The sequence below is a fragment of the Schistocerca nitens genome, chromosome 1, assembly GCF_023898315.1.
Source record: "Schistocerca nitens isolate TAMUIC-IGC-003100 chromosome 1, iqSchNite1.1, whole genome shotgun sequence".
In the NCBI taxonomy this organism is placed as follows: domain Eukaryota; kingdom Metazoa; phylum Arthropoda; class Insecta; order Orthoptera; family Acrididae; genus Schistocerca; species Schistocerca nitens.
Genome location: NC_064614.1, coordinates 473,692,292 through 473,707,736, shown reverse-complemented (window position 1 = coordinate 473,707,736; position 15,445 = coordinate 473,692,292). Strand labels below are relative to the sequence as shown.

Sequence of the window (15,445 nt, the reverse complement as noted above, 5' to 3'; positions counted from 1 at the left end):
TCCCTATTCTGTACTCATTAGACTGTTATTCAGTTCAACAGATCCTGTAATTCTTCTTCACTTTCACTGAGAACAGCAATATCGTCAGCGAATCTTATCACTGATATCCCTTCACCCTGCATTTAATCCCACTTTTGAACCTTCCTTTTATTTCCGTCAATGCTTCTTAGACGCATAGGTTGAACAGTAGGGGCCAAAGACTGCATCTTTGTCTTACATCCTTTTTAATCCGAACGATTCGTTCTTAGTCTTCTAGCCTCATTGCTCTCTCTTGGACCTTGTACATATTGTATACTACTCAGCTTTTCCTGTAGCTTACTCCTATTTTTCTCAGAATTTCAAACATTTGCGTAATTTCACATCTTTGAATGCTTTTTCCTGGTCGACAAATCCTGTGAATGTGTTTTGATTTTTCTTCCGTCTTGCTTCCCTTATCAAGCGCAACATCAGGACTTCTCTCTCTGGTGCCTCTACGTTTCCTAAAGTCAAACCCCTCGTCATCTAGCAGTTTCTCAATTTCTTTTCCATTCTTCTATATATTGCTCTTGTCAGCAACTTGGAAGCATGAGCTGTTAGTCTAGCTGTGAGATTGTTCTCGCACTTATCTGCTCTTGCTATTTTCGGAATTGAATGGTTGATATTTTCCTGAAAGCCTGATGGTATGTCGTCAGTCTCATACATTCTACACACCAAATTGAATGGTCGTTTGATTGCCACTTCCTCCAATGATTTTAGAAACTGGGATGGAACTTATTCCTTCTGACTTAATTGGGCTTCAGTCTTCCAAAGCTCTTTTTAAATTCTGAATTTTTCGCCGGATCTCTTATGCCTTCCATGTCGAATCAAATTTCTTCTGTCACGTTGTGAGACAAGTCCTCCCTATCACAGAGGTCGCCGCAGTCTAGGCGCCTTGCTACGGTTCGTGCGGCTCCTCGCCCCCCCCCCCCCCGGCCCCCCTCCCCTTCGGAGGGTCGAGTCATGTCTCGGGCATGGGTGTGTGTGTTATCCTTGTCCTTAGCGTCAGTTACAGTTAGTTCAAGTTAGATTAAGTAGTGTGTAAGTCTAGAGACCGATGGCCTCAGCAGTTTGGTTCCATAGGAACTTACCACAAATTTCCAAATTTCACCGAGATCTTCAAAGTACTTTTTCCATCTTTCTGCCCTCTCATCTGCGTTTAACAGTGGAATTCCCGTTGCACTCTTAATGGTACCAACCTTACTTTTAATTTCACTGAATGTTGTTTTGACTTTTCTATATGCTGAGTCAGTCCTTCCTACGATCATTTTTTCCGATTTCTTCTTATTTTTCCTGCAGCCATTTAGCCTTAGCTTCACTGTACTTCCTATTTATTTCAATCGTAAGTGATTTACAGGTTGCGACATTGTCGCGAATAAAACAGTGAGCCGTATATATAATAATTTTCCTTTAATTTACGTCTATGGTCACAAACTTTTTGTTAACGGATTATCAGTTTCGGTCTATAATGACCATCATCAGATGTGCAGCAAAAAATGGGAAAAACATAAATACACTCGCAGATTGTCTACAGCTTAAGAACAGTAAATAGACCATAATGAAAGGTACAACTGACATATATATGCATTTGTGCGCTTTAAGTATGAAGAGGTATACCTATTTTATAAAAACAAAGTCCTAATATACTGCACCCAAAGTGGCATCGTCAAATGTTAAATGCAAAATCGGCACCAGCATCGTCAAATATATATAAATAACAGCATATGCACGAGTCATGTTGTCAGTAGCACTCTGTTCAAAACGAGCTGCTGTACAGTAGCCACAAGATGTTTGTGTTGTAAGTTCACCCGATGTCGCTAATATAGGCATACACTAGTTTTCAATGATTAATTAAACAGCGTAAAATAAAGGGGGGATACAATAGTTGAAGTCTGTAATGACCTTATAACGTATAAGAGGCATTACAGCAATAAAAAGCGGTAAAATAGAACATACATATTGGCACTCGAGAATATGTCAACTACTGTCTCTTAACTCTTCCTCTTTTTAACAATTTGACTTTTTACTACTGTAAAGCCATTTTTTTCTCAAAGCATATTGGTTGTTGTTGTTGTTGTGGTCTTCAGTCCTGAGACTGGTTTGATGCAGCTCTCCATGCTAATCTATCCTGTGCAAGCTCCTTCATCTCACAGTACCTACTGCAACCTACATCCTTCTGAATCTGCTTAGTGTATTCATCTCTTGGTCTCCCTCTACGATTTTTACACTCCACGCTGCCCTCAAATGCTAAATTTGTGATCCCTTGATGCCTCAGAACATGTCCTACCAACCGATCCCTTCTTCTGGTCAAGTTGTGCCACAAACTCCTCTTCCCCCCAATCCTCTTCAGTACCTCCTCATTAGTTACGTGATCTACCCACCTAATCTTCAACATTCTTCTGTAGCGCCACATTTCGAAAGCTTCTATTCTCTTCTTGTCCAAACTATTTATTGTCCATGTTTCACTTCCATACATGGCTACGCTCCATACAAATACTTTCAGAAACGACTTCCTGACACTTAAATCTATACTCGATGTTAACAAATTTCTCTTCTTCAGAAACGCTTTCCTTGCCATTGCCAGTCTACATTTTATATCCTCTCTACTTCGACCATCATCAGTTATTTTGCTCCCCAAATAGCAAAACTCCTTTACTACTTTAGGTCTCTCATTAACTAATCTAATACCCTCAGCATCTCCCGACTTAGTTCGAGTACATTCCATTTTCCTCGTTTTGCTTTTGTTGATGTTCATCTTATATCCTCCTTTCAAGACTCTGTCCATTCAGTTCAACTGCTCTTTCAAGCCCTTTGCTGTCTCTGACAGAATTACAATGTCATCGGCGAACCTCAAAGTTTTTATTTCTTCTCCCTGGATTTTAATACCTACTCCAAACTTTTCTTTTGTTTCCTTTACTGCTTGCTCAATATACAGATTGAATAACATTGGGGAGAGGCTACAACCCTGTCTCACTCCCTTCGCAACCACTGCTTCCCTTTCATGCCCCTCGACTCTTATAACTGCCATTTGGTTTCTGTACAAATTGTAAATAGCCTTTGGCTCCCTGTATTTTACCCCTGCCACCTTTAGAATTTGAAAGAGAGTATTCCAGTTAACATTGTCAAAAGCTTTCTCTAAGTCTACAAATGCTAGAAACGTAGGTTTGCCTTTCCTTCATCTAGCTTCTAAGATAAGTCGTAAGGTCAATATTGCCTCACGTGTTCCAACATTTCTACGGAATCCAAACTGATCTTCCCCGAGGTCGTCTTCTACCAGTTTTTCCATTCGTCTGTAAATAATTCGCGTTAGTATTTTGCAGCTGTGACTTATTAAACTGATAGTTCGGTAATTTTCACATTTGTCAACACTTGCTTTCTTTGGGATTGGAATTATTACATTCTTCTTGAAGTCCGAGGGTATTTCGCCTGTCTCGTACATCTTGCTCACCAGATGGTAGAGTTTTTTCAGGACTGGCTCTCCCAAGGCCGTCAGTAGTTCTAATGGAATGTTGTCTACTCCTGGGGCCTTGTTTCGACTCAGGTCTTTCAGTGCTCTGTCAAACTCTTCACGCAGTATCGTATCTCCCAGTTCATCTTCATCTACATCCTCTTCCATTTCCATAATATTGTCCTCAAGTACATCGCCCTTGTATAGACCCTCTATATACTCCTTCCACCTTTCTGCTTTCCCATCTTTGATTAGAACTGGGTTTCTATCTGAGCTCTTGATATTCATACAAGTGGTTCTCTTTTCTCCAAAGGTCTCTTTAATTTTCCTGTAGGCTGTATCTATCTTACCCCTAGTGAGATAAGCCTCTACATCCTTACATTTGTCCTCTAGCCATGCCTCCTTAGGCATTCTGCACTTCCTGTCGATCTCATTTTTGAGACGTTTGTATTCCTTTTTGCCTGCTTCATTTACTGCATTTTTATATTTTCTCCTTTCATCAATTAAATTCAATATTTCTTCTGTTATCCAAGGATTTTTACTAGCCCTCGTCTTTTTACCTACTTGATCCTCTGCTGCCTTCACCACTTCATCCCTCAGAGCTACCCATTTGTCTTATACTGTATTTCTTTCCCCCATTCCTGTCAATTGTTCCCTTATGCTGTTCCTGAAACTCTGTACAACCTCTGGTTTAGTCAGTTTATCCAGGTCCCATCTCCTCAAATTCCCACCATATTGGTATTATATAGGATTTCAATACATCATATTATTCGCCACTCTTTTTGATTACAAAACTCTATTTTTCAAAATAATTTCTATTCACTGCAATGGCCTTACGCCACCTTACTGGCAGGACCTGTATAATGTCTGCGTGTTACCACTCAACTGGTCGACAGTCATCCATGCACTGCTTCCCACCGAGTGCATCCGTCATTGGGCCGAGCTCATTGCTCTTTACGGTCTTATGTTAGGTGGTGAGAGACTTTTCTTTACTGTTATTTCATCCCTTCGCAGCCCATACGTGCGGGAGGAGGGGGGGGGGCTGTGAGCGGTATAGTCAACTCGCTTTTCAGCGAATGGACAATAAAATAATAAAGACAATGAACAACTAAGAAACAAATAGTGGAGATACATACAGATAATTTAAAACTTTTTGAAGGTGAAAAATACAATGCAACTTTTGAGATGTGTGATGGATGCCTTTTTGGACTGGTACTTAAAAATAGTAATAATAAAAGGCAAAATGAATACAATAATCACAGATTAAAATCATGTTGCCAAAACACTGATATATAAAAGAAGCACTTTTCTGTCACTAGAAATTGGAAGTACCTGCCATGGGATAGGGGTCAGTTGTTAAAAGGGAAAAGGTTGACTGGTGAAGAGGGCAGGAATGGGGTAATATAAGGATGGAGGACTGGTGCATTGCAGCGATGGGGTAAAAGTGGCTGTTGGGACAGAAGAGGGCGTGGAACAGAGGGGGAGACCGGTGACACTAATAGTTGTTGGGAAAAGTAGGTGGAGAAAGAAAGGTTGAACAGTCAAAAGGGGTAAGGATATGTGGGGAGGGGAGGAAGAGGAAGCTCTGATAGGGTGGATTATGTGGGTTGGACCTATAGCTGGTAGTTCATGATCTGGAAGGATGAGATGGTTGAAGTTCCTTTGGGCAAGCATATAGAGGGTGTGTAGTGGAGGGTTAGTGGTTGGTAAAGGAGCGGCAGTGTATGATTGGAAACTAGAGGGGAAATGATAGGATTATTGGAGACGAGTTTGTGGATGGTGTAGACTGTTAAGACGTGTTCAATGTGAGTGAGGTGAGGCAGGAATGTGATGAGTTGGTAAATGATCCTTGTGGGGGAAGGTGAAAAGATGCAGAAAATGAGGCAGGGTGCATGACGTTCAATGATCTGGAGGGACTTATAGAACCTGGGAATGGCGAGTATCCATGCAGAGCAAAGGATGGAGCAGATTGGGGATTTATACATGTGAAGGACGGTGGAGGTGTGTAGCCCCATGTTTGGCCAGTTAGTAGTTTTCGTAGCTTTGGTCTATAATGGGCTTTAAGTAGGATGGTTGGTAGGTGAGCTTTCCACACTGAATGCTGGTCAGAGGTTAGTCCAAGGTATCTTGGTGTATCAGTTAGCTAGAGGGGACAGTCATAATCGATGAGGTATAAATAATGGCGACAGGAAGTGTGTGTAGTGCGACATATAATTATTGCCTCGGTTTTGGAGGGATTAATCTTAGGGAGCCATTGGCTAACCCAGGAGGTAAAGTGATCGAGATGGATTTGGAGGGATTGTTGGGACTTTTGGAGTGTAGCATAGAAGTGAGGAAAGCGGTATCATCAACATCCTGAAGGAGACGTCTTGGAGGAGATGGTTTGGGTATATCAGCAGTGTATAAGAGGCAAAGGAGAGGGGAGAGAATGAAACCTTGGCGCACTCCTACAGTGGGATGGAAGGTATGGAAAATGGTGTTGTTAAGAAGGACATAGGATGGGCGATTGGAGAGAAAGGATGTAATAAGGTGTACATAGTTGATGGGAAGTGCATAAGTCTGCAATTTGAAAGGGAGACCGGAACACCATATGCAGTTCTATGCTTCCTCTATATTAAGGGAGACAAAGATGGTGGAGTTGTAGTTGTTGACGTTGGGATAGGAGATGGGTGAGGTTCAGGAGTTGATCATCAGCAGAGAGGAAGCAGATGATGTTGGTGCAGATGGCGGTGGATGCAATGGGGCAGGATGGATTCAAATACCTTGCTAAACATGAGTGAAGCTGATGGGGCGTTATGAGGACATAACGGGGGGGGGGGGGGGGAGAGGGGGGTCCATTTGGCTTGAGGAAAAGTGGGATTTTGGAGATTTTCCACAAGTTGGGATAGTAGCCTGAGGAGAGGATAGTGTTACACAGGGCTGCAAGGGTGATGAGAAAGGAAATAGGACATTCTTTGAGGTGGTGGTGGGTCATGTGGTCATAACCAGGGGATGTGTTGCGTTTTCTGTGAAGTACTTGTTTATGTCCTGTGCTGTGATTGGTGTGTTTAATTCTGTTTCTGGTGCATTGTTCAAGCATCAGAAGCTGGGCATTAGGAATGGGACTGTGATATCTGTTTGTTCATGGACAGTAGGAAATTAGAAGTAGTCAAAGTGAGGGTCATCATGGATGGAGAAGATTCTGGAGAGATAGGAAGCTAAGGGAAGGTTGTTGGGAAGGATCGGGTAGTGAGGGATGAGTTGGGTGCCAGTAAGTCAGTGGAATGCTTTCCAGTACTTGGAAGAGTTAACTGGGAGTGTAGCATTGAGCCTGGTGCATATCTGGCGCCAGTAAATTTCTAATGTGTCGCTGTAGTTGCTGGTGGTGCGTGAGTATATCCTGGTGACGAATTCAGAGGAAGGAGCGATATGAGCGACAGGACTCATACAGATCTACGGTTTGTGATGAGAGAGTGGGGTGATGAGCATATATAGCTTTAATAGGCACATGGGCGGAGCTAGCATCTGAAAAGGTCTGCTGCAGAAAGGCTGTGGCGTGGGGCATATCGGCGGATTGGTAGAAGGTTAGCAGGTGGCTTCCCAGCTGGGTATCTATGGATTTCCAGTAGGCGTTCCGGTTGGCTTGGGAGTAGTCGTGGACCATTTTCGGACGGAGATGGGGATGGAGTGCATGAGGATGAGGTAGTGTGTAGGATATGGTGAGGAAGAAACGTAGGTGGTCACTTCCAATTAGATCGAGGACTTCTGCAGTCAGGCGTCCAACAGTGTATTATGGGACGGGGACAGTGTCACAGTTGAGGGAATCTGTAATCTGACGCCACTTACAGAGTTCCGCATGGTTCTAGTATGGATGTTAAAGTCATCAGGAGTAATATACTGTAGGTGGGAAGCGTACAATAGACGTGAGTGAGGAAATCATAGGGAATAGAAGTATTAGATCGGATGTAGACAGTAGCAGTGCTGGCAGTTAGGGGTTTGAAGAAGTAGGCGGCGAGGAACGCAGCAGGAACATCCCTTTGAGTATTCCAACTGGTGGACGAGTCTCTCGACTCATCATGCTTTTGTTCGCTGCCAGGTCTCCACCCAAATTCTGCAAGAGTCTATGAATGTCTGCGATGCTCTGGTTTTCCACCAAAAGAAACTCTGCCTGGACGCACATTCGTTACAGAAGCCATTTTGAAGGATACGTACAGCTCCGCCACCTGTCGCATCTTCATGAAACGATTGGGGCTGAAGCGGAAATATGCCACAACGCCTCAAAAGAAATTCTGCATTTTTTTCAGCTGAAATTGTCCGAGAAAATGAATGTGTTGCATTACTTACTGAAAGCCCCTCTCAAAAAGTTATTCACGAAAAAACACAAAGAAAAAGCGTCACCGAAACTGCCAATTAGATGGAATCATCCACGAATTTGGGGCGTATTTGACAAGTGAAAGCTGTCCGCTTGTATTTAAATGTTGGCAGCTGAGAACGAAGATACCTCCGTGAATCCCGCCGTCTCTACCGTGCCTTCCTCCGCACGCGTGAGCCGGACACACTAAGACGCCACCGGCAACTCCAGCGACACATTCGTAATTTGCTCGCGGCTAAGAAACGCCGGGACTGGCGACAGACATGCACCCGTTTAAATGCTACCCTACCTATCAACTCGTCCAAGTTCTGGTCAGTCTACCGTCGCCTTACCGGAACTAAACCCTCCCCCTACTATCCTCTTCTCCATGATGATCACCCCTTCCCTGACTCCCTTAGTAAGGCCAATCACTTTGCCTCCTACCTCTCCGATGTAGTTTCCATCCCCGATGATCCCCAGTTCGATTACTCCCTCTTCCCGGATGTCCGCGATCGAACTGACACCTCTATCCCTCCCCTCGCACCTGGTTTCCAGTACTTGGACAACATTGCACACACGGAACTCAATGCCCCTATCACTACACAGGATCTCATTGCTACACTCCGCACAAAACGCAACACCGCTCCTGGTCACGATCGTGTCACCTACCGTCACCTTCGGGAAGCTCCTGTCTCTTTCCTCTCCACCCTGGCAGGGCTCTACAATGTAGTCCTGTCCACCAGTTACTACCCCGACCTGTGGAAAACCTCCCATATCCTGATGTTCCTTAAACCTGGCAAACCGCCGTCCGCCGTCTCCTCCTACCGTCCCATCAGCCTTACCTCGGTCTTCAGCAAGGTCCTGGAATCTATTCTCACCCGCCGAATCCACCAGCATCTCCGCCAGCACCGCCTCCTTCCCGTTACCCAGTGTGGCTTTCGGCCATCCTTCTCTTCCGACGATCTTCTCCTTCACCTCACTCATATTCTTTCCGACCAGCTTAATTCCCGTAACTCCGAAATCTTCCTCTCCCTGGACCTCGAACGAGCTTATGACCGCGTATGGCATTCCAGTCTCCTCTTCAAGCTCCAAACCTTCGCCCTTCCCATTAACTACGTCCGTCTGATCGGCTCCTTTCTCTCCCACCATCCTTCCTACGTCACCATCCATAACACCGACTCCTACACGTTTTTCCCCTCCGCCGGTGTGCCGCAAGGCTCCGTCCTCTCCCCCCTTCTGTACCTTTTGTATACGGCGGACATGCCGCCGCCGTCACCCTCCGTCAACCTCCTCCAGTTTGCCGATGACACCGCCTTCCTTGCCTTTGCCCCCACCCTGCAGCGCTCCCTTCTCCAATCCCATCTTGACCGGTTCACCGCTTGGTGCAACCAGTGGTTGCTCAAGGTCAATCCCTCCAAAACCCAGGCGATCATTGTAGGCAAAACCACCCCTTCCTTCCGCCTCCTTGATTTCTATCGCACCATCTATGGCCGTCCTATTGCCATCACTCCCAGCCTTAACTACCTTGGCGTCACCCTCGACCGTCGCCTCTCCTGGACTCCCCATCTACAGACAATCCAAGCCAAGGCACGCTCCAGACTCCGTCTCCTCAAGCTCCTTTCCGGCCGTATGTGGGGTCTGGACTCCACCATCCTCCACACCTATAAATCCCTCACCCGCCCTATCCTTTGTTACGCCCATCTGGCCTGGATCTCCAACCCCCCTACCTTTTATAAATCCCTCCAAATCCTTGAACGCCATGCTCTCCGCCTCGCCTATCGCATCCATCTCCCCTCCCCCACGCGGATCCTGTATGATCTCATCCCCTTCCCCCACCTCCTCCTTTTTCTTGAAAGGATACGGATCCTGTACACCTCCCGCAAACTCGATCCTCCTCATCTGCTTGTCTCACCCATCCTCTCCCACCCCCGCCCACTGCCGCGCCTGTATTCCCACGTCCCACCTGGTCTCCATATCTCCACCCTCCTTACCCTCTCCCAGGTGGCTTCCGCCAGCTCCCCCTCCCTGATGATGTCCTCCTCCCCTCCATCTACCCCTCCTATCAACTTTGATCCTGCCCCCCCCCATTTCCTGTGTCCTTTCCTTTAGGCACCCTCCCTCCCTTCTCTTTTCTTTTCCCCCGTCCCCTCCCTCCACCCCTCTTCCCCCGGGCTTCCCCTCCCCCTTCCTCCCTTCCCCCTATCTCCGCTGCCCATGGCATCTGCTCTCCCCTCTCCCTCTCCCACTCCCCCTCCTCCTCTCTTGGCAGGTCCCCGGACTCGTACACGGTTAGTGAACATTCGCGCGCCGGAGATCAACGCCTCGTGTTCTGTGTGTGCCGTCGTTTGGTGCTTAAGTGGTTCAGTGTTATTCGTTTCGTGCACCTACGTTCGCGTGTGACAATTTTCGTCTCTGTCTGTGTCCAAGTGTCTGAACAAATTTTATCTTGGACTCTACGCCCGTGAACGGCTCCAAGTATTTTAAAAAGTGTTTGTCTCCGTTTCTATGCCCACCATGTTTTTTCTCTCAATGTCTTCATTTGTATCTTTTGTGTTTCTCTGAGGCCAAAGAGCGGCGTAGTATGCTGGTGCTGGCCTGCCTGTAAACAGGTTTAAAAATAACAATAAAGGAAAAAAAAAACAAAAACGAAGATACATGGAGGCAGCGGTGTTTATAGATAGTTTACGAAGGCGCCGAAGTCATTACTTTGATTCGGCAGTCGTTTGCGAGTGAAAGCAAACGAGTATGGCCCTGAAAATCGTTGCTGCCGCCAGTTAAGAATTGCGTGCTGCAATTCGATTTTTGTGTGCTAATAGATCTAAAGTTGCACATACTCATGAGGGGACATACCTACTTTATAGGCCTACAGTCATAAGTGAAGCAACTGATAGACAGCTTTGCCGAGGCCTTAAAGCGATCTTAAGTAGGTACATGATGAGCACAGTGACAGGTCTAGAACGTTAACATTATGCAGCTACCTCACCAAAACCTGCAGTCTGGTCGATTATTGAGCGCTGGTGCTCTGATTCATGAATTTTCTCTCGACTGACACGGAAAATTTCGTATGTCGAAAACTGTGTGCAAGATGAGGACAGAAAAGCTTACCGACCTATACAAAGAGGACCGCTGTTGTCCAGATGGAAGTTCTTTGTTTTTTTGCTATTCTTCTCACCCGCTTCCTCGCACTACTACCTCTTTTTGCACATGAAACAATTTCTTGGTTGACAATGATTTGAAGAGGAACGCACGTCTACCACTGTCTGCCTGTTCATTTTCCAAACGAAGAACTTATATGGAGAGGGGTTGGAAAACCTAGTCCGAAGTTACGAAAAGTACTTACAAGGAAAACACAAGTGCCATCACTTGATTTCCCAGGAACTTCGCTCAGTCGAATAAGAGTAAAAATAAGCGATCCCGTGTCTCGGCTTATAGGTAGATACTCTACCGTTTCTCAAGAAACGACGGTCAAAGTTTTCAGCATTCCGCATCCATAGACGAACTGGTTGCTCAGTGGTTGGCGTCGCCGGTTCTTAATCTTGCGCCCTGTGCTCGAAACCCGGTTATTGCTTTTTTTTTATTTTTATTGTTTTCCTTTATCTACCCATGTCCGCAGAAGGTTACTGCACGAATGTTTCGTATCAGATTAGGTGATACAGGAGCTTTATATTAACTGTAAAATTACAACTGGATTTCATAATGAGTGGCAGACATTTATTATGTAACATTTGTGCGTATGGTATGTTGAGAGGTTACAATCTTTTTAAATTCTCATATTTTGATATTTTATTCTTATATCAATTGTTATATTTTATTCATTTTTTTTTTCTTTAGGAAGATTTGGTGCGTTACCTTCGATGGTAGCGATCGTAGATACATTCGAAACACAGATGTTCCGAACATCACGAGCATCGCGCGAAGGCAGGTTTGCCACAATGACATTTCGTCATATCAGTCTCACTCGGGAAAGAAACATTAACATTTCGAGAAGATTTCGCTCATTGGCAATAATTTCACGGCAAACCAAGCATAACGGAATACTTTCCCGAAAACTGGCGCTTGCGATTTATCATGAATCAAGATACGCTACAGGAATTTCACCGAAAACAATTTCAAATAATTTTCTCATTCTGCTTTTTATTCATCTATCGGACATACAATTATTAGATGACTAACGACAACTTTATATCAATATACACTGTAAAACATCCGTGTAGTAACCTTCTACGGACATGGGTAGATAAATGAAAGCAACAAAAAATAAAATAAATAAAAACCAGTTATCGGGTTTTGAACATGGGGCACAAAATTAAGAAGCCTCGACGGTAACAACAGTGAGCGAAGTTTCTGGCACCTGTCGTGTTCTCCTCGTTAGAAGTAAACGACATTATGTGGAAAAGCGGAGTAGGTGTGTATAATGACTAAACGGCTCTTAGGTTTCGAATACGTCACGCAGTAATTGTCTGAAAATAGAAAGACAGTGTCGTACTACCTGGACTGGGCAACAGCCGAAGCAAATCGTCCATTTCGTTACTGAAATACGAGTAGTCTCTTCACGGATAAGATGCGATTCTCACCTGGGTATGTGCAAGGCCTTCCACTGCTGCTGCGTGTAGTTGGTGGACTCCCTGCCGGGCACGTGGCACCAGTGGTCGGGCACGGTGAGCGCGATGACGAAGTTGACGTACGGCATGGCGGCGAACGTCATCACCAGCAGGTTGAATGTCCAGTTGAAGCGCTGCTGGAAGCGGCCGCGCGTGCCCACCGCTTCCAGCAGACTGTCCATGACATTTCTGTCCGGGGCATTTCCGTCTTCGTCCTTCCTCAAAGGGCCCAGCTCTGCCATTTCACTCGGCTCTTTTGACCTGCTGTTTGTGACACCGTCTTGTGTTGATAAAAACTTCCCTGTAAACATAACAGTTTGACTCATTGGTGTTACTTTAAAACTAAAAATTTTCAATTTCTTATTCCAGGAACAAGACTCATATACATTTACATATAACTTCGTAATATGGGCAGCCACGGCATTTAATCATATTTATTGCATTAACTATGGTTCTTTTTGCCGCAGTGCCTCATCCCCTGCGCTAGCAGCCGGAATGCTCTGCCAGTTACTATTTGATGACCAGTTCCCTTCTTTATGGGGTTGCGGGCATCTTCGTGTGCTAATCTATGTGCCACTACGGTAAGCAGTTTTTCTTTGGGTTTATTTTCATAGTCTGCCCTTAATAAAGTTTTTAAATAGATAGATTACGAGGACGCTTTCCTTTCTGTGTGTAAGCTCCTGAAGATGCTGCTTCAACGCAGCGAATCCGGTCATGAATAAATCATCAGTTAACAGCTATTTGCGGGAATACATTTGTCTAGGTAACATATTTAAGTGATTAACATTGCAAGATTACTTGTTAATGTTATCACGAATAAACCATTGCAAATGTGAAATGCTGGTACATTAATAAGCAGTAAATCCGCCAGGATGTTGAATGCAAGCATGCAGATATGCATGCATTGTGTTGTACAGGTACCAGATGTCAGTTGTGGGATGGAGTTCTATGCCGCCGCCCGGAGTGGCCGTGCGGTTCTAGGCGCTACAGTCTGGAACCGCGAGACCGCTACGGTCGCAGGTTCGAATCCTGCCTCGGGCATGGATGTGTGTGATGTCCTTAGGTTAGTTAGGTTTAAGTAGTTCTAAGTTCTAGGGGACTAATGACCTGAGAAGTTCAGTCCCATAGTGATCAGAGACATTTGAATCAACCAGTTCTATGCCTGTTGCACTTGGTCGGCCAGTACTCTCTTATCTGAATTGCCTATAGTGTCACAGTCATACATGATATTTTGTTTATTCATTTACATGGTCACTGCACGTTTAACTTCTGTATTAATGCTCACTCTGTGGCTCAATGGTTTTGTGGCTGGAAAACATGTTCTCTACCTGTCTGCCAATTATTTCGTTGATTTTGTACTTATCTGCACGTTGGTACACCTAGTTCAGTAGATCCTGATAATGACTTCACTTAACGAAGTACATTTGCACCCAACATCGTTGTATTTGATAATGGATTAATGCCGAAATCATGATAGTAATATAAAATAACGAAGGTATAAAGTCAAATGGCGGAAATATTATTCAAATATTGTCAAAGAAGCACCCAGAGCCTCGGATTCCTTGTTATCTTCGATTCGATGTGCAACTGGTGCTTTAGTGACTACAAGGACCACTAACAGGCGGCTCGCAGCGTCCCTTGCGCCGACTACCGTTGACCTCAGTATACCAGCAAGCCCGTTTTCTATGGAACTGGGCACATTATGACTGAAATCTCATTGACTGGAGCATTATTGTCTTCACTGATGAGTCCCGCTTTGAACTGAGCCCAAGTAACCAGCAAAGAGGTGTGTGGATATGTCCCGACAGAGCTGGAATACCAACCAGACTAATGGCCCGCCATGAGGCTCGTCAGCCACGGCTGATCTTAGGTGCTATTTCATTTCACAGCAGGAGCACTTTGGTTGTGGCCCATGGCAAGGACGATATTCTCCGCCCCGTTTTGTTGCCCTTTATAGCAAGCCATCCTGGGCTTACATTTCAGCAAGATAGTGCCCGTCCGCAAACGACGAGAGTTTGTACTGCTTGTCTTCCTGTTTGCCAAACCGTGCCTTGGCCAACAAGTTCAACGGATCTTTACCGAATTGGGAGTGTTTGGAGCATTATGGGTAGGCCCTTCCAACCAGCTCGGGATTTTGATGATTTAACGAGCCATTTGGACAGAACTTGGCAGGATATCCCTTAGACCAATCAACGTCAAGCCGGATAACTGCTTGTATAGGGGCCAGAGGTGGACCAAAGCGTTTGTGACTTGCTCAATTTGTGAAACTCTTTCTTCTTAATTTATCATCCAACATTCCTGTAATTGTAATTATTTGTTTGTCTGATCACATCTGCCGAATTCCGTCCCCTTCAGATAATTCCTTCGTGGTGACTTTTTTTGGCTTGGAGTGTACTTTCAGCTGTACGCTGTGACTTCTGTTCATGTGCTACATTCATAGGTTGCTCTACTTGATGCATATGATTAAATGTAGTGTGATTTTTCGAAGTATAGGGGAGCCCATGTGCAGAAAACCCCTTCATAGGTCTTTGAAAACACAGTTTAACAGTTTCTTCTGTTGCGCTCTCCTCATCAAGTTAAGTACGTGACGTTGATCTACATCTGCATCTACTATACTGCAAGCCACCTTACTGTGTGTGGCGAGGGTATTCTGGCACCGTTATGATTTTGCTCCTCTCCCGTTCCATTCTCAAATGCTGCGCTGGTCCCGATCGGATAGCCGAACGCGTTAAAGCGTTCGCTTCCGGGAACGCGGCAGCGAATCCTCCCGGCGTATTACCAAGAGCCGGTGGGCTAGCCTCGATGTAACTTTTATATGACTTCCCACATGCCACTATGTAATTAACGGATTGGTATCTACGTCCAGCTACCCGTACATGCTAATCAAATAATCAAACATTTAGAACACTTTCTCACAATAACATACAGGATTTACTGTAGACGTAGAAAGCAGTGGTACACTGACTTCGTCGTGGGGGTTGAGTAAGAGAGTAATCACGTTATACATTAGTGTCCCGAAGCACTTTACAATCAGCAGCGGCAATGGCGCGT

General features: G+C 45.1%; 1 protein-coding gene across 1 annotated transcript in view; it reads right to left on the bottom strand.

Annotated features, from left to right (window-relative positions):
* Positions 1–15,445, bottom strand: part of LOC126254250 (solute carrier family 22 member 7-like) — a 156,384-nt gene that overhangs the window by 134,710 nt on the left and 6,229 nt on the right. The window contains exon 2 of the mRNA XM_049955300.1: positions 12,368–12,695. Within this exon, the coding sequence (XP_049811257.1) occupies positions 12,368–12,636 (269 nt within the window). The 5' untranslated portion in view covers positions 12,637–12,695. The remainder of the gene's footprint in view (positions 1–12,367; positions 12,696–15,445) is intronic.